The sequence below is a fragment of the Balaenoptera musculus genome, chromosome 9, assembly GCF_009873245.2.
Source record: "Balaenoptera musculus isolate JJ_BM4_2016_0621 chromosome 9, mBalMus1.pri.v3, whole genome shotgun sequence".
NCBI lineage: Eukaryota > Metazoa > Chordata > Mammalia > Artiodactyla > Balaenopteridae > Balaenoptera > Balaenoptera musculus.
Genome location: NC_045793.1, coordinates 57,480,322 through 57,500,250, shown reverse-complemented (window position 1 = coordinate 57,500,250; position 19,929 = coordinate 57,480,322). Strand labels below are relative to the sequence as shown.

Genomic DNA, 19,929 nt, shown 5'->3' with positions numbered 1-19,929 from the left:
TATGGCATGCATATGATTTATGGGCATTATTTTTAATAAATTTGTTAATTAGGAGTTTTTACTTTGTCAGAATAATTTTCAGAATAAGTCACATTAGTGATACTCGAAGACTTTAGAAATTTAGAAAAAGTTAAGTTTATAAATAGATAATTAAAACTTAGAAGTCAGAATATTTGAAGTAGACAAACGTAAGGAAGAAATTCTGTTGATCTTAATTGATTTTAATGACGTTGTAGAACTCACCCCAGGCTGCCCAAAATTAAAAAGGAGTTTGGACCTGGCTATAAAGTATGTGTGGTTGTTGGTGGTGGTGTTCACCCCATCTGATTTAACTTAATTATGGTGTTCTTTAGTTTCTTTTAAACTTTACTTTATTTATTTATTTATTATTTTTGGCTGTGTTGGGTCTTCGTTTCTGTGCGAGGGCTTTCTCTAGTTGTGGCAAGTGGGGGGCCACTCTTCATTGCGGTGAGCGGGCCTCTCACTGTCGCGGCCTCTCTTGTTGCGGAGCACAGGCTCCAGACGCGCAGGCTCAGTAGTTGTGGCTCACGGGCCTAGTTGCTCTGCGGCATGTGGGATCCTCCCAGACCAGGGCTCGAACCCGCGTCCCCTGCATTGGCAGGCAGACTCTCAACCACTGCGCCACCAGGGAAGCCCTAAACTTTACTTTAGATTAACACTGAAGTACCAAAGGTTATGGAGCCCATTTAGCCCAGAAATGCAGTAGAGTGGCATGGTGATGCCAGCTAGGCATTAAAAATTTAAGAGGTAATGTACAAAGTGGATAACTGAGAGTCAACCCTGCATTTCAGTAACTGGGTTATATGCACATTTATAGTTAGTTTCTTTGAAGAAGGTGTTGTTTCATTTTAAAAAATGAAAGAAAGTAATATGAATAGCACTTTTATTAGCCTTTTCTTAGTATTTATATTACATTCTTGTCAAGAAATTTATTTATAGCTTGTTTATGGGTGGTGTGTTTAGTTCTTTAAATGTTTGGTGAGCATCTCATGTGCCAGATAGTATCCTTTGTCTGTTGAAGCTGACGGAAATTCTGTCCTTTGGCTTGAAAATTCTTTTGGCTACTGAAGGCTTTGTTCTTAAAACTTAAATTTTGAATTAGTTGTAGGATTTTATGGAAGGAATTGAATTTTCCCATCCAAACATAATTACAAAGTTTGTCAATCTGCCTTTATCATCTAAGGGCAATATAGTTTACCAATGCAATTTCTGCCCCCCCGCAAAAGTTAAAATTTCACAGTTTTTATTAGCATGATATTTGGAATTTTGAAACTAAGAATTCATGCCCATTCTAGGGAAATGATTTGATTCACCAGGATGAGAAGGCTTTCTTAGAAATAAACCAAATTTCTCCATATTCCATTATAGTTATTTTCATAGGCATAAGACCTTAAATTCCAGGAAAATCTAAATTACAGAGTCCAGCATCTCCAAAAAATGCTCAGTCTGTCTCTTTAATAATTCTTGACCTGTGAGCTAAGAACCGTATTTTTCCTAGAGGCTGCAGTTTTTGAAACTATCTCTATCAGCAAGTTCTACCTAAGATCTTAACTAAGGAGCTCTCCAAGCAGACATTCTCATGTTGCAGTCGTGTTGCTTTCTCTTTGCCACTGTGGATTTTGTCACCACTTAACTAAGTGCTCCGCCCCTGAACTTTCATATCGATATTAAAGTATCAGATCCTATTAGGTATCCTTACATATTATCACAAGGAATAATCAAACCTGTCCTTTTTTTCCCCCTAATTACGTGATCAAATTGAGGGATATGTGTAAGACTTACAGGTTACTTCTTTGCTTATTACCACCTACTTAATACCTCCTTTTTTTTTTCCTTTTAGGTTGTTTGATGTGTGCACAGTGTCACGAACAGACAGAGAAACCAAACTAACATTAGTGTTTGAACATGTTGATCAAGACTTGACCACTTATTTGGATAAAGTTCCAGAGCCTGGAGTGCCCACTGAAACCATAAAGGTACTAAGAATCATCTCTCTGCCTGGTCAAACAGTCACACTGTTACATAAACAATGGCACTCTTTCCTTATGAAAATTGCCAAAATTAGAGCCTTTGGAACTCAATATATAGTTAAATATATCTAGTATGACTAAGTGGGATGTTTAAAGAATGGGGTATAGTCTAGTTCACTAATTTTAGGGCTCAGTGGAAAAAACCCTTTAGTTCTAATACATATTAAAATTATTGGAAAATATCTATTTGTACATTATCTGGCCCTAAGCTTAGAAAGTATAGTGTAGTAAGTATAGCTCAGCCTTTTTCTGATCGTTTGTGGACTCTAAGGGTTATAATTTAAAACATCATTCATGAGTATATTGAATATTGTAATTGTATACTGGTCCTAGGACATACCTATGCTATGTAAATCTGAAATATTGATTGTTAGGCCCTTCTTTCTCCATTTTCTTCTCATTCATAAAACATTTATAGGCAGCCTAAGTGTCAAGTACCATCCCAAACTCTTGGGATTCAAAGATGACTTAAGACTCCTTGGAGGTCAGCAAGCTAGATGCAGTGTATTGACTAGAGGTCCTTTCTTCCTTTAAGTCTAATGGGAAGAGCTACTTATAAAGCTTTGTTGGTCTTACTTTGTGCTGCTTAATTGAACTTCCCAGTCGATCTTGTAGATCTGTGCATATCATGGGCAGGTTTTCACAAAGATCTGTTTGTTTTTGTGAATTAGGTGAAACAGACTCCTTACCTTATCTTTCATTGTGTAGAAATGAGTTCTAGAGTTCAGCATCATTTTAGATAGGAGTTAATAGCTGAAAACAGTTTATCTTCTGAACAGAGTAAGAAATGTCTTTTAGTGATAGCTAGGTGGTGTTCCCAGATACTGATACATTTAGAACTTGATGTATTGAATGATTTATTTCTTTGGTTTTAGACTAATGTAGAATTTATTTTCTCCTATCTGCCTTTCATAAAAGAATATGGTGCTCAGGAATGGTCTCATTGCTTCCTGAGCAGTTTCAAGGACAGTAAGGCCCTTTAAACATAGGTATTCCTAATTACCTGTTCTTGGTCCTTTTCTCTTCTATCTCTGCATCCCTCTTTTCACTCAAATTCTATTCCAATCCTGTGGCTTCAGTTCTCTCCTTTATGAGTTTGTCCAAAATACCATGTTCAGCATGCAGGGTGGAGTATAGCCCTGTTTTGTGTACTCTGCTTTCTGGCCAGATTGGGCTAATCCCCATCCTCTTACTGTGGCTCGTAATTTCCTACCTCCGTGGGCTTCCTTCTCATTGCCATTTCTTTGCTCCCCCCACCAATAACTCTCTGCTTACATTTTTCAAGGCCCACCCCAGATATCATTTGAGCAAACTTTATAGCTGGATGTAATCTCATTTGTCTTATAGATTGTTCTACATCTCTTTCCCTCTTTATCATATTTTCTACATTTAATTGTCATTATTTGTGTCCATGTCTTACCTATTCATTCATCTTTGTATCCTGACAGTCCCTACTCAGTGATTTATACACATAGGTACTCAATAAGTAAGACACATTGCCAACCTTTCTTCAGATATAATTAATTGAAAATTGTTTTTTAAATGACTTCCAACAGCTTAAACACAGACTGTCAAAATAAGCATTAGCTTCTTCTGATCTATTTCTAAGTTCAAAAACTTCATTTGGGGGAGGTCATTTTTTTTTGGGCAGCGCGACAAGGTAACCATATATTTATACCCTACATTGCCACCTACATAGATCTTTCGAGCTTCACATTAAATTCTCCTAGGACATTAGAGGCTGCTGAGTGGAATCATTTGCAAAACTATGTGTAGCTAAAATGACTGATAAACCAGAGTGATGTGCTTAAACTAAGGCTTGATCGGGCAAGAGTAGAAAATGAAGTGGGGTGGGGGAAATTCCCAAGGGTGGGAGTAGAGAGGTAAGCAGGATTCAGAGAGGAACAGGCAAAAAGGTGGTCACTAAGGTGAGATGAAGGAGAGGAGCCGGGGAATGGCCAAGCCAAGGTTGGGGAGCGGGGGATTGGTGCTTATCAACAGAAGCTTTTGACAAGGTAACTTGTTAAAAGTATTTCTGAGTTCTTCATCTCTCCAGGGAAAGGGAGTGTCACTTCATTCTGTGTTGAACAGGAGATTCTCCGGGAGGCTGTTAAATTTCTTCAGCCATCAGGGGCAACAGCCCCACAGAGGTAGAGGTGGGTGCAAGGGCTGTGGTTATTTAAGGTTTGTGGTTAATGGTGTTTTGATGTTTTCGTAGTAAAATAAAACTATGGTCAACTGAAATATTTCAGGCGATTAATTTGTATGTTAATGGCTCATTGAACATCTTTTGCTAACTTAAAAGCTAGTCGCAAGACCCTTTTCGTCTTCACCCTTAATTGTTTTTTTAATTGAAGTCTAGTTGATTTACAATGTTGTTTTTAGTTTTTGGTATACAGTGAAGTGGTTCAGTTATACATATACATATATTCTTTTTCAGATTCTTTCCCATTATAGTTTATTACAAGATATTGAATATAGATCCCTGTGCTATACAGTAGGACCTTGTTGTTTATCTATTTTATATATAGTAGTTTGTATCTGCTAATCCCAAACCTAATTTATTACCCCCCCCCCCGCCCCTTTCCCCTTGGGTAACCATAAGTTTTCTATGTCTATGAGTCTGTTTCTGTTTTGTAAATAAGTTCATTTGTATCATTTTTTTTAGATTCCACATATAAGTGATATCATATGATATTGGTCTTTGTCTGTCTGACTTCACTTAGTATAATAATCTCTAGGTCCATCCATGTTGCTGCAAATGGCAGTAGTTCATTCTTTTTTATGGCTGAGTAATATTCCATTGTATATATATATATATATATATATATATATATATATATATATATATATATACACCACGTATTCTTTATCCATTCATCTGTCAAAGGACATTTAGGTTGTTTCCATGTCTTGGCTATTGTAAATAGTGCTGCCATGAACACTGGGGTGCATGTATCTTTTCAAATTAGAGTTTTCTCCAGATATATGCCCATTCATCCTTAATTTTTAAAAATTTTCTGAAATGTGCTGATCTACTTTTCTTCCTTATTAAGTATAAAGGGTTGTTTTTTTTTTTTTAGAATTTGTGTTTGAGGTTCTTTAAGGTCATCATTAAAAACATGAGTAATCATTTAAAAGCACTATAATACTATCAAATGGATAGTTTTAAGCTGAATATGTGATTGACATAAATTTATTTTTAATGAACACTTTTATCTTTTGTTTCTAAGTTGACATCTTTTTTAAGCACTGGTATGAAGGATAAACAAACAGCTGCTCAGTAGGAAGTTCCAGCTAGTTGAGGTTCTGGTTAATTGAATTTTTCAAGCACACAGCCAGAGAACAGATATATTTTGTTGTTGTATAGCTCATTTATGAGAAGTCTCAATAACTATATCAAGTGAATATTGTTATTATGAGGAACCTATTGGGAACATGGATTGGATTCTTTATATAGAATGCTTTGTTGTAATAAGAGTTTTTCTGAATATACTCATACAAAGGTTAATTGAATATTTACAGGGTGAGTTCTGTGCTAGGCACTTTGAGGACACAAAACTGCATGAGTCATGAACCTGCACTTGGGGACCTTAGAATATAAGAGCACACAGAAGCATGTGGGACACTTCTCTATGGTTATTTAAGTAGTTTAGTTGGTGTTTGGTGTTTTCAAGTTTAAAAAACCCCTCTTACTTATGAATAAACACAGTCTGTAGCTGATTCTTTGCATTATGGTACCAAAATATTTTCTAAAATGTTCTTCAAAATCATATATATTATTCTTGACATTGTCTTGCATATATCAGAACTCGCCATGTTGCAAAATAGACAAATAGGTAAAATATTTTAACATGAAATAGGTGTAAAACAGGAAGTCAGGGAAAGACCTCATATTCAGATGGTTTAGGCTGTGGGAATTTTCCTCCACCACCTGTCCCCCACCATGTTTTCTGTGGCACTGTTTACCTGTTGGTCCGCCTCAATTCAGTATATTCAAGTGCACATTCAGGACATAAATTGCATTAGGTGAGCCGTACTTGGGTAAAACTGGGATGCTGCATGGTCTCTGACTAGCTATTACAGAGGTAAACTCTTTCTGTTCAGTACCATTTTCATCAACCTGTTTGTTATAAAAAGAGCCTATGAGGGCTTCCCAGGTGGTTCAGTGGTTAAGACTCCATGCTTCCACTGCAGGGGGTGTGGGTTCGATCCCTGGTCAGGGAAGTTCCACATGCCACATGGTGCAACCAAAAAAAAAGAAAAGAAACAAACAAACAAAAAAAGAGCCCATGATGGGCTTATTTTCCCAGCTTACATATATCACATAACAATTTTTACATGCATTTAAATACCATTTGTTTTTAAAAGTAAAAAAGGCAGAAAACCACCCCTGAAGCCCTAAGTGTTTGCGAAGGTTGATAGTTGGGTGAACTCATTCGGGGAAATTCTGTCATTATGATATGGTCTGGACTGAAAATTGTCATTGAGAGGCTTATGAGAATAAAATAAAATCATAGGTGGTTCTTTCCAACATTTTAAAATACACCTATTCTAAAAATAAATAAATAAATACATTTATACGTCTTATTCATACTTCATCTTGAAGTTTTCATCACATTCTTTAATCTCTTTTCTTGATGTCCTGAGATATATTCATTCATGTTGATGGTGACATTTGCATAAAGAAACCTCTTGACTGCTATGCTGTGACGTCAACAAGTACTCAAACTTTGCCTCGTAGGCTTATTGTTGCCATATCTTGCTTTCCTATTTCTAGTTCAGAATGTTATTTTTTGATGTACTTAATTGTGGAGGAATGCAGTGCCATCTGTTTAATTTTAATTTGATCATTTGAGATTCGACATTGTCTTCTTAGACCACCACGCTTAAACTTATGAGGCAATAATTGACACCTTATGATTGTCTTATTTTTTTCTTTGGGGGTTCATAATACATTTTGAGTACCTGTGTTTATGTAGCACCTTTCATTTATGGGGACTTTATGAGAAAAAAAAAAGGCTTCCAGATCGTTAGGTTTTCTCTTTCATGCCTTTATCTGCTACCTTATGAGAGAGGATCAGAAAGAACTGTAAACAAATTCCCTCACCTTGTTCCTTAGTCATGTGTAACTGCTATCCAGAAAAAGAACTATATGGCAGGATATATATGGGGAGAGACTCCTGTGTAAAATCTTATGCTTTACATGTTTTCAAAGGTAATGCCCTCTTTTACTAAACTATCATTTGGTACTCAGGCTTCCGTCTCTAGTACATTATCTCTCCTAGTATATGACCTGGCTTCTCAACTATCTTTTAAACTCTTTGAGAACCTAGTTTCATTCTTTGGACATTCTGTACATGTAACACGCTTTTCACAAATAGAAATTCAAAGGCACTGAAAGCTCACAGAGAACACCAGCTGCCTCTCCAAAGTAGAACACAGTTCTTTCAGCTCAAGACCACATGGCCTCTTTGGATGACTCAGTCTTGGAATAAAAATTATATTTTATTTGCGTATCTCTATGACAGATGAATTCTATATGGCTTGAGAAGGCCAAAAGACCTCAAGGTTTATGTGTCTGTGTGGGTCATTTTCTCTGTGAATTAGATTTCATTTTATCTTCGATTGAATGTTTCTTAGAGATTTCTGTTGGTTGTAACATTTTCAGTAAGAGATAAAATGTACTATTAAGTTTATTTTACAAAACCCAGACTTCAGAGACTGACACACACTGTTAATAGCACCTGTTTTCTGCCTCTGGGAAAGATCTGTTTTCATGAATAATATCTGCTTGCAGTAAACAGTGGCTCTGGTGTCAGGTTGGGATGCCCAGGGCTGATTCATCTTTCTCCATCTGACATAATGCAAAGTGACTGCCTGGTCCCTGGCCTCTGATGAGGAAAGCCTCTCAGAGCCTTCTCTCCTCTCACCCCTAAAGGAATCAAGCCACGGCTCCGCTCGGCTCCTAGTGGTCTCCACTTTGCCTGAATTATGAGCAGGTGATTTTGTCTCATCTTTGCAGGACACAGAGCAAATTAACATGAAAATATCGCTTCCCAGAAAACAAGGCAGGCTTGAATGCCCTGTCGCTGCCGGTCATTAGCCATCTGCCACCGACACTCATACTCTGTTTATCACATTTGAAATTCAGAGCAGATGTTGCATAATAAAGTGATCCCAAAAACAAGACAAGAAATTCAAAGAACAAATACTTCACAATAATGATAAGGATCCTGGAAGGAGATTTTTTTCAATCTAATAGCAAGGCTGGACTTAACTGAATAGACCATGGTTTTAAAAACACACACAGGCACATGCACACACATCTTTCCTGGTGTTTAATGCACACTGCTTTTTTGTAGTCACATGAAATAATTTTTGAAGAAAGTGCATTTGTGAAAGATGCCTGAGAGGACTGTTTAATAAGATTAATTGTAATAAGCAAAGTGGAATGTTGTAATAACACTAGTTCTGGTACAAAGGACCTCATAGGTCAGTCATGCCAGTGTTGGTTTTTACTCTAAAATGGGCCTCAACTTACAGCAATGTGACTTAAAATAGTTCACTCCTGTAGTATAGTTGGATCTCTCAGGGCTTGTAGCTAGCCAGTGTGGTTGCCCAGACAGCTTATTTTCTTCTTGGTACTCAAGATCTTGTGTTCCCTCTACGCTTTGCCTCCCCTGCCTCCTTCCCTGCCCCCCACTGTCCCCCCCATCCTCCACCCCCATGCGTGTGCGTGCACACACACACACACACACACACACACACACACACACACATACTCACACACTCTTAGCTTCCCCAGGCTCTGCGTAGCTCTGCCCCAGCTTCCTCCTCAGTCCCTGGCTTTGGGCTCTCTCCAACCTGAGTCCTAAGAATCTTTCATGTAAGTTTCACTACCCTTCCACATTAATGTAACATTTTACAGGATTGGTTATTGGAATGTTTTACCTAATCAGCCTATGCGCATTCTAGACCCTTCTTATGCCTTATGAAAAGCACATCATTCGTGATATATTAACAATTGTGCTTAGAGGCATTCTGCTTTTTAAAACTCAGGCGTCTGAACTTTCATCAGGAATGTAACCTATGTCATAGTTTTTCTCTGTGGAAAGTCAGCTTGGAATGTAGTCTTCTGACTCAAAAGAAATGCTTTCTCCACACAGACCACACCCTCGTTCCCACCCTTACCTGTGTATGTGCCTGCCTCACTCCCCCCGCCCAACACACGGAATTTGGGGGGATTTAAAAACAGGAACATCAGCCATAATGCTAAGCAAAAGTTAGGCAGCCAGCCTGGGGGTTGCTAGAGGGTTAAATCAAAGTGGCCCCAGCAATTGACCATCATCAGCTCTAATAGAAGAGCTGATCGGAAGGAAGTGAGTCAACACTGAGTTTACCTCAAATTTAGGGGGAAATGTAGGGTGAGTGAGCTACATCTGTGGTAGCTTTCAGTAACTCTTCGGGGAGAACATTTTTAGATCATCTAGATTTTGAGGACTCTCCCAGAAAGACATCCTTAAGCAAGTTCCCAAGCCCTTGTAGTAGTTGAAAATATCAGAGAAAGAGGACAGAATTATGCAAATACATGATTATCTAAAAGTATGTAATGACAAACTATAACAGAGTTATTTTGTGGTTGGTTTTTTTTTTTTTTCTAACAGGAAATATGGGTTAAAAAGAAAAAAAACCTAGTGTCTTTCTAAAGGTACTGTAAGACTGACTCACTAAAATAAATATTGACTCACTAAAATAAACAAATGACACTTTGATCAAGCTAATAATAGGTAAGTTGGAATCTGTTTAGAAAGTGCTTCCTCACCTTGGGCATTAAATCTGTTTATAGAGCCCATGAAAAAGTTGCAGGCAGTATATACCCAGTGCGTATCACCATGGTGACAGATGGCCGAGGGATGCTCCACAGAGAAGAGGGATATTCCTCACCCAAGTTTAGTGTGTGCCTAAGCTCCCTGGTTACAGTATCTTTTCTGGCTCTCTTCCTCTAAATGTTGGGTGACCCAGAGCTTCACCCTCATCTCTCTTCTCCTCCCTGTCTACACTTTCTGGCCAGGTGATGTCGTTCAGTTCCAAACCCTCAGGTATCATTATTCTCCAGCCTGACCTATCCCCCTTGCTCTAAATGCATTATAGTCGACCAACCGTTCCGTTTGATATCTCGCCACCAAAACATTGCCCAAGAATCTTCTCCCCAGCTCAAGCCTTCCCCATCTGCCCAGTTGTTTGAGCCCCAAACCTAAGGATCCTTCTAGGTTTCTTTCTTTCCTTCACAATCTTCATCTAATCCCTTAGCAAGTACTTTTGGTTTTATCCCCAAAAGATAACCCCAATCCGACTGCTTCTCAATATCTTTGTTGCTAAAGCTCTGGTCCAACCCATCAAACCAGCTTCCTAACTCAATATGCTGCTTCCACCTGTTGTAGATTATCCTCCATACAGCAACCAGAGGCACCTTATTAAAGCATAAATAAAAGTATTACTCCCCTGCTGAAAACTTTTCTCCAGTAGTTTCCTATGACTTGTAGAATAAAGTAAAAAGCCTTGCATGACCTAGGGCTCTTCCTTCCTACCCACCCCCTTCCTCCCAAACTCTGATCTGCCTCTGCTCTTTTGGTTCACTGTCCTTCAGCCACACCTGCCTTCTTTCTGTTCTTCCAACATGCTTCCAGCTCAGCATGGGTATTTATTGTTCACTCTGTTTGGAATGTTCCATGCCTCTCCCTCCCAAGCCCCGCAGGTAGGGTGCCTATTTCTCACCATTCTAATCCCAACTCAGGTTATATCCTAACGACTCCTTCTCTGACCACCTCACCTACCACTCCACACCTACTTACAGTTTACCACATTACACCACGTTGTCCCATTTTATCTTCTTCAACACTTAGCCGGAATGATCTCATTCACTTTTTTATATTTGTTCTTTATTTTTCCCAGCTAGAAGGTGAGAGCTTTGAAGTCCAGACTCTAGTTTATTGCACTATCGCCAGTACTGTCTGGGATATATAGAGGACCCCCAGTAAACATGTGTTGGTAACTATATATTGATGCCTACATTTCAGAGTTAATTAGAGGGTTGATTACATAGGCACCTACTTTCCCATTGTACAAGTGAGGAAGTTGTACTTTTTCAGGGATACATTTGTATATATTTATATATATTTACTTTTCTATTATATATGTGCATATTCATATATAATAGAATAATATATATGTATGCACATACATACATACATATGCATATACATATATAAAATAGAAAAGTAAGCTGAGAATATGCCATAGCTCAACACATTTATGTGGCTCTTTCTTCATGGTGGTCAGGGACACTGTGGTATTATCCATACTGTAACTAAGGATTTGCTTGGTTGGCTTGGCTTAGATATAGTCTAAAACCAATAACTGATCTCCACTAGAACTATACGGCATTTTCTCCTTTAATATAATACTGACGTAACTAAATTCCCGAAATTGTTCTCTTTCAATGTTGGACTCTGCTAATTGTGTTTTATACTAAGGATGGGACACTGAGTCCAGTGAAGCGATTGATTGACGCTATGAATCTTAGAGCCCATTCTCATTTCTCAGGGGTAGAGTGACACATTTTTAAAAATTTAAATGTAAGTTTCCATATATTCGCTGTGTGTGCAAAGTTCTTTCTCATCCCCACCATGACAAGTAGCAGCTTCAAAGAGTTAAGTTACTTTAAAAAGATCTAATTGGAAATACTCTCCTATATTTATTCATTTGGATTTTTATCATTCGTATCCAGAGATTTCAGATACCCATGTGATTGTGGAGTTTGGAAGTTCAGAAAGCACATTCTACTAGAGCAGTTGCTAATGATTTGCAGTCACTAATTTTTAAATTAGTGAAAGGCATCTAGAGAAAGTATCCACCAGTTATCTAAGATTGTAACTTCTTCCTCATTCCTAAGCAAGGTGGAAAGGCTTAATTGTTTCATTGCAGTTAAAATCATTATTGGTTCTATTAAATATTTGTTGAAATTAATAAGTGCTTTCACAAATGGTTGTGCAATGAAGCCCATAATGAAAACCTCATAATGGTAGGTATGAGAATCAAATATCTCCAGCAAATGAAATATTGTTGCAAATACTCTCATTCTGCCTTCATCTTTCTCATCACCACTATCAAAGAGCAAAATTCTCCAAAAAGATTGACTCCAGTGGAAAAAATCAAATGAGGAGAGTTTGACCTGAATTTGGATTCATATATCTAAATCAGGGCCTTCATGCAAGCATCTGAACACTGTGACTCTTGATGTCTTAGGAATTAAAAGAAAATTCTGTGAATATTAGAAATGACCAAGTATAAGTCTAATCTTTAAAAACTCTAGCTACCACCGTACAGTGGAAGCCTAATTTGGATGCCTGGAAAACAGACTAAACCCAACAAATTTTGTAAAAATGAGTTACCATCTAATAAGGGGTTAATGAAGTTAAGTTAAACATAATGCTCTTTCTGCAGGTGTGGTCAGTGAATCATCTATATAATCACCGCCTGGGGTGCTCATTTAAATTGACAGTCTTGCCCTAAACATAATCTCAGGAGGGAGTTTCCAATAAGTACCCTCTGATGTTGCTTATAGACACTGCTGTTTAAAAAATAGTCCTTACAGTTTGACATATGACCCTACTTGGAAATGGAAAATGTCTGAGGTGACTCAAACCTCTGGAATATTTGCTTGCCTATGAGTAGGTGGCCCCAGCCATTCAGAGGACTCTAATCTAAGCTCAGATGAATCAGGTGTGGCATTTTAACTAAAGCCGTCTGACTGTATGAATACTTGTTTAAAAGCACTGATGTTTTATTCCTTAAGATGGTCTATTGGAAAATGCTAACTCATTTATATGAATTAAAGAGAAAACGCTTAGGAACATGAGAATTCTAACTAGAAAGTCTTAAGCCACCCAGAAAGCTACTCTTCTCAAAAAAAGTGTTCATGACATACCATGATTTGACCTTTGAAAGATGCTTTTTGTTTCATTTCACTTAATGTTCTCACAGTTCTCTGTGGTCCTAACTTAGTAAACCATTACCAGATTTGCAAGTGTAATGATCAGAATTCCTAACCCTGTTTTATTGATTTGATGAGGAACCAAAACCATATGAAACTTAAGTGAATCATAGGCATAGATTTTTAGTGCTGACACTAATGTGGCCAAACAGAGTGTTCAGGTACTTACTTTGAGGCTCATGTATTAGAAGATATGAGTGCTCAGAATTTCTTCCACTTGTGTTTCTAAGCCTTTAACAAATGTAAGCTAGTAGCTTTGTTGGTTTTTATATTTACCATTGCTCTCTGCTGTCCCTGACCATACTTGTTCATTTTTCCTTTCTTGGACAAAACCAAAGAAATATTTATCATTCTACTCTAGTATAGTCACACCACTTTTAGATTGGAAAGCTAAAATAGAACGTAGCAGGAAATTGGGGACCACAGGGCATAGGAGGTTTCACTCCAAATTAAGTTTAGGAACTGCAACGTTAAAGGGTTTAAATCTACGCTGAGCCATCAGATGCTGATTGATCTGGAAACAGATATCCTTAATTGAAGTTGCTCTGTGAATGTGTTTAGTTCTATGAATATGTTGGAACACTTACTGAACACTTAATGAACATTTTAATTTCACTATCACATGTTATTGTTTAAATCTGGAACTCACCATCACCCATAGCTGAAGACCTGAAGTGTTTACTGAGACGAAGGTGTGGTATAAAAGCTGTAGGTGAGGGTCCTGCTTCCCTCCGTCTCTTCCCTCTGTAAAAATATATTCCGAGTCAGGAGGATGCGGGCGCAAGAAGAGGGAGGACATTGATTTGTAGTAACGAGAAGAATTGATTTAATGGGTTCCAGTGAAAAAGGAGAGATTTACATACCCTCAATAACCACCCCCTAAAAGTTAGCTCTTTTAAAAATACGGGATGCTGAGTGTAAATATCTGAAACATTATATTACTAACTTTTGTTTCCCCCATTATGATTCTTTCTCTAGTCATAGCAGTATATCTTGTAGACCTGAAGTCCTTTAATGTTTCAACCAGATATTAAAGGTGGCTTGATTCATGTCTTCAGTGCAAAACTACATGAATCCAAATAAATGAAAATCAAGGACATAAATATTGGTTAATTTTGTCTTTGGCATCATCTATTCTAAATGTTGCCACTGTATTAACGGTCCTTGATATGCTTCTCATGATTGCTGTAAGATCTTGATAAAAAACAGGAGTTGGGAAGAAAGTAAAATATAAGTTACATTAGAATGAGTTAAGAAAAGAGTTGCATTTTGGTGTCGTCCCAAGCAGGGAGATTTATGAAAGCATCGCACACCAAGAGAAAGGACTTCTTTTCTGTTTCAGCTCCATCACTTTCACCACCACAGTTTCACAGGACTTCTTACTTTATTTATCACCAAGTTCCATAATTAACATATGGTTCATGTTATTGATTTCTCAGGTTTCAAAGTAAAATAAATTGAGCTTTCTTCCACATTTAGAATATACAGTTTTTTTAAGGAACTCTAAACAAAGACATGCATTATTTGTAAGTTAGAGAGCAGCTGCCAGAAAACAGAAAATTAGGAACGGAGTCATGGGTGAAATAATAGAGATACTGTTCAGAGGTAACCCTTTGTACAGCAGGAAATTTTCCTTAGAAAAGAGACAGCTGAGTTTGCTTGTAAATTTTGCTAGAAACAGGACTGATTTAGTAACATTTAGTGCTGGTTAGGAGGCTGAAGACAGCATTCCAGCTTTGGATACCAAGCAATTGCTGTCTTTTGTGGTTTTGTATAAAGTCTAAACACTTTATAGTTTTAAAAGGTATGTGTATATGAGGGGGGTGCTGCTATTAATTTTTTTAATGAATAGAATAATATATCAAATATCAGATCTGAGAGTAGAGAAGGGTTTTCTAAGCATAAAACAGTAGAAATTGTCACAAAGGAAATACTTCATAGATTAGACGATAAGTTTAAACTTAAAATATTACAAATAGAACTAACAGGCAAATAAAATATTTGCCAAAAATACAGCAGAAGTTTAATATACTTAACATATAAAAAGCCCTTAGAAACCAATAAAAAGAAAATTACCTAATTTAGATATGAATAAAGAACACGAACAGACAGATTCACGAAGAAATACGTATACACAGAATGGCTGGTAGATAGGTAGGGGAAGTATTCCACTGCACAAATAATCATTGAAATGCACATTAAAACCAGAATGTATCATTATAGGAGATGATTAAATGAATTATGAAAATTCATTTAACAGAATGATTTTTCAAAAAGACTCATTTTTGAAGAATTGCCTAAAGAAAGATAATATTCAAACTGTATATATAATACAATACCAATTTTGAAATTATTTCAAATAGATGCATAGAAAACTAGAAGGAAATATGCTAAAATACTAAGTGTATATCTTTGTTAAGGTATGGGTTGTTAATATATAAATTAGCATGTACATTAAGCCATATGAAATTGTCAATAGTTGACTGATTGAACCTAATATTTTTATAATCTGACAAAAGGGTGTTATGTGTTTTAGTGGGGAATGCCTTCTATTATAGAAAAGTTGAAATTCTTATATCTGAATCTTTTCTTGAGCCCGACATAAGAATTAACAACATAATATCATGTCGTTTGTGGTTAGGCGACACAATAGGACAGATTTTGTAAAGTAATCAATGTGTGTACATTAAAAACATTTAGTATGTGTTTATTGATGCTGATGATACGGATAAAAGGGCAAATGTTGAAAGACTGGGAAAAAAATGTGATCGGTTTTCTAATCAGTCTTACTGACACCATTGTTACTATCTCCTTTAATCTTATCGGCGTTTTACCATTAAGTGGTATAATGGGCAATGGAGGAATTTCTCTTTATTGTAAATGGAAGCAATTGCTGGTGAGTCGTAAACTTTTAAATTAATGTCTGCATATAAAATAAAGTTACAAGCCTGTTTTTACTACAGTGGCAGGTACTGGTGTAGGTTTCTTTAATGATCTCTAGGTTTTCAGTATTTTTTACATGGAATCAACTTTCAATCCTCTTGTTAAAATCAGCTCACAACACTTACAGTATATAGTTCAGCAAAGGCTGTTTAGGACTATGCATTATTCTGTGCCTGCTAAAAAAGGAACATTTCTTTTCAAACCCTGAATCGGCCTCTACAGGGAGATTGCCCACAGATATTGAATAGATAAGATGTTGTGAATGCAGAGTTAGTTTAATGAAAGAGTGTCAGTTGTCTTTCCTATTTTCCCCGAAGTAAATTATTTAATTTGAGACTCAAAATGCTAACAGCAATCTTGGTAATACACTTGCCCTTATAATAACTTGAATAACTCCACTATCCACTCAAAGACAAGCTACTTTTTTTCAAAATTAAAGGGGGAACGTGATGCCAAACAAAGGGAATTTGAATATATGCCTATTTTTTTTTTTTTTTAACCTTTCCTTAAAGTCTATTGTCTCTTCCCATTTGTGGCCTTTTGAACACACGAAGATGAACATAGACCAGGGTAGATGATAGTAAATGAAAATTGTTGAAGATATGTCGTTTATAGAAAGATGAATACCCATAGCTTTGGTGGTCCCCTTGTTGGGTTTAGAAAACTGCATCACCAAACACATTCAAAATATTGAATTGCTTGTATCCCAGACTGAATCCTCAGTACAGTAGGTAAAATTGCTGTGTTCCAACTTAGCTCTGTGAGACCCTAAGCAGATACTCTTAAAGTGGACGCAGCAGCAGCTCTTGATGATAACCTAGAGTATTGGGTAGGAGAGTCCCATTTCACTTGGAGAGAAACCACTGAGCTTTCTTTCCTCCAGCCAAAATAACAAAGTCCTAGCCTCTGGTGATTGATGAACATGTTGCCAGGGGAAATGGACTGGAAAATCATCCCTTGTCTTTTACTTGCCACAGGAAATCCATAACAGAGATCTCCATTCTTCTTGTTCTGATAAGAGGCCTAACGAAGCATCAGGAAGGGCCATGAAGCCTGGAAATGTGTTATATCCAGCTGCTTGCTGGGTTGCCTTTTAAAATACGACTCATAATTCCCTAACTCACAAATCGAACATGTGTGCAGTTGGATAGCCTTTGACAAGCCATGCAGCTTTTTTGACCATTACAATGTGGCAGTTGAGCTGAGAGAGGCTGTTTTAATAAGTACAGGTATCCCCTGTTTAACCTAAAAATATGCATTTCAAAAGGTATCTGTGCAATCAAATTCAATACGTAGCATTCTTTTACTCCATTTGGCATTGTTAAATTGGATATTTATAGGCTGGAAAAACTTGGGAGCTCAGAAATGAAAGCTAGGGCTAAATTTGTAAATGCAAATGCAAATAATATTTTAACTAACGAGAAACATTGTGAGAAGCACCCCCCAGCACAGCTCCTGCCCTTCGTGGGTAAGGCCGCAGAGCTGCTGCTGAAGCTGTGGGCATCACCCTGCAAGCTTGGGATTGCACATGCACATGTCTTCGGGAATACCTGCGGAGTCAGTTTTGAGACATTCAAGCTCAGACCATGCAGTTGTCACATGAGAGGGAATGTGTCTGAATTTGTTTGGGATTCCTGTTTATTAAGGTTTCCACATTGGTCTTGGCAAAAAGGACCTGTTATTTAGACAGTAGTTTCTCAGCACCCTTTGGATTTGGTGTGTTTGGATTTTCATTAAAATACTACTTTGTTATCAGAAAGCAGGAGTCCTTAAAGACTCCTATATCGGCAGTGAACACTAAAAAAAAGGCTCAGGTAGCCTTATATAGTATATTTTGGAAATGTGTTTGTTTAAGAGATTAGGGTTTCCACTTCCATGACTTCTTCCTTTGTGTTTTTTCCAGGCCTGCATTCCAATTCTGAGTTAGAAATGTTTTAAACCTTTCCTAAATTATATTTATAGAAATAACAGCCCATCCACTAAAGTTATTCCCAGAGCCTTTATTTGCTACAGGTGGGCATGCAAGCTGTTTTATGCTTTCTCTCTGGTCTTATGCTTCTTGCCCTAGTGACTTGGAGAATTTTGTTCATTCCGTTTGTTGGTGGAAAGATAGATGGCCAAAGAATGACCATCCTGAGGCCACCACTCTAAGGCTGGCTTTGAAAAGCCCTCTCGGAAGTGGAAACACATGTTCTTTCTCCCCAGGACCAACCTGGTAACGCTGCAGGTTATTGCAATCTCTCCTCCCGCTATTCCCTCCCCCAAAACAAGAGGCCTGTTGAACTTAGACCAAAACCTCTACATTGTTCATTTGCTGAATTCCCTGGTTGCTGCGAGTGTTCCATGTCCCTTACGTTCTCAGAAACTGGCTACATCTTCACATCAGTACACTGTAAAAATTGGGATGGAAGAGAAAGTGAATTGAACAGATTCTTGTTTTTATGAGAGTATCCACTACTTCAGAGCACCCAAATTTCACTCCATGCCATGCCCAGACACAAAATTGAGGCACCTCTTTGTTGTGCCTTTCTGACATGCCCTCAGGGCTTCCAAATTTATTATAAAACACTTACCAGTGTAATTTTCCCATTGCAGCTTTCCATCTTTCTCCTTAAACTTGACTTTTGAGTTGTATACAACATCACGGTGAGGTGAAGTTCCTGTTTGCTCCTCCCCCCACCCCCCTTTTAAAAAATTTATATGCCTTTATTTGTTCTTCTGAGCCAAAATCAGCAGGCCCTAATCCATAACAGAGCCACCATTTTAAGTCCCCACCGGCTGAGTTTGATTCCTGATTGTATAAAGAGGAGAAAGCGGATCTTGCCAAGGTTGGGGCAGATTCCCCAACCTTGCGAAACGTTGCAGACAATTAATGGGCTTGAACTCGAGATGCTTTTGTGCGTGTGCTTGTATGTGCGAGAAAGAGTGAAAAAGATACCCCATGCGTAGAATTTTTAAACTGGGCAGCCCCATGGTAGTTCACTAGAGGCAAGAGATACCCTGTTGGCTCCTAGGCCTTCCTGGAAGCCACCTGCTGGAAAAGCTTCCTTGGAGACGAATCTCACATGGCTTCCTTTGGCCTGAATGATGTTCCTACCCGAGCTTATACCTGAGGAGGCCTTGGAAGAGGAATACTTCTTATACCCAAAGTACTATGGAGATTGGGGTCCATACCGTTTGCCACTCAGGAAAATAAACCGGCGTATTAACTCCCAGCAAACGCTACCTCCTTGGTTTGAAGCGGTTTGTAAAGCATTTTCTTCCTGGTTTGTGCGCCCCACATTGTTTCGGCTTCTCTCATCACTGACCAGCTGGCTCGTTGGTGAATAGAACTGTGGGCCCCTCGCCATGTTTCATGTGAGGTCTTGGCTGGGTGGCAAACAGGCAGCCTGTAGCCAGTGTCAGCAATTCAGGAGGAATTGGCACAGCAGTGTCCCCATTAATTTCTGCTTGTCACATACTGTCATGCAAGTTACACCAGAGAGGAAATGACCGTTAAAAAAAAAAAGGTACCCTTGTGGCACTGGGTCCCCTCCAGACGTTCCCCGAGGTTAAACAAGTGGATACAATTAGCTCTACACAGACAGCTGCGGGGAAGGGAAAGCCTAGAAGTAGGCCCCAGGGCAATGTGTCTTTCCTGTTAGCAAGGAGTGTCAGCTATCAACATCTGCCATATTTTAACCCTTCAAAGGGCCCCATAAATTAAGGGGAGCTATTATCCCACGCTCTGTTGATCATTATCAATCATAATGCCTTGGGAAATTACCACAGTGCTGCTGCCTTGGTGGCAGGTTTTGTCCTTTGGGGAGCGTTTTTTATGTTTTTGCCAGGAGCAGAGAAGGGCAGTGGAGGCAAAGAGGGTGAGGGGAAACTGGCTGT

At 38.1% G+C, this 19,929-nt stretch overlaps 1 protein-coding gene across 5 annotated transcripts in view; it reads left to right on the top strand.

Moving 5' to 3' along the window:
* The window catches only part of CDK6 (cyclin dependent kinase 6), a 234,894-nt gene that overhangs the window by 60,258 nt on the left and 154,707 nt on the right, over window positions 1-19,929 (top strand). For all 5 annotated transcript variants that reach the window (XM_036863082.1, XM_036863084.1, XM_036863083.1 and 2 more), the window contains exon 3: window positions 1,862-1,997. In XM_036863082.1, coding sequence (XP_036718977.1) covers window positions 1,862-1,997 — 136 coding nt within the window. The remainder of the gene's footprint in view (window positions 1-1,861; window positions 1,998-19,929) is intronic.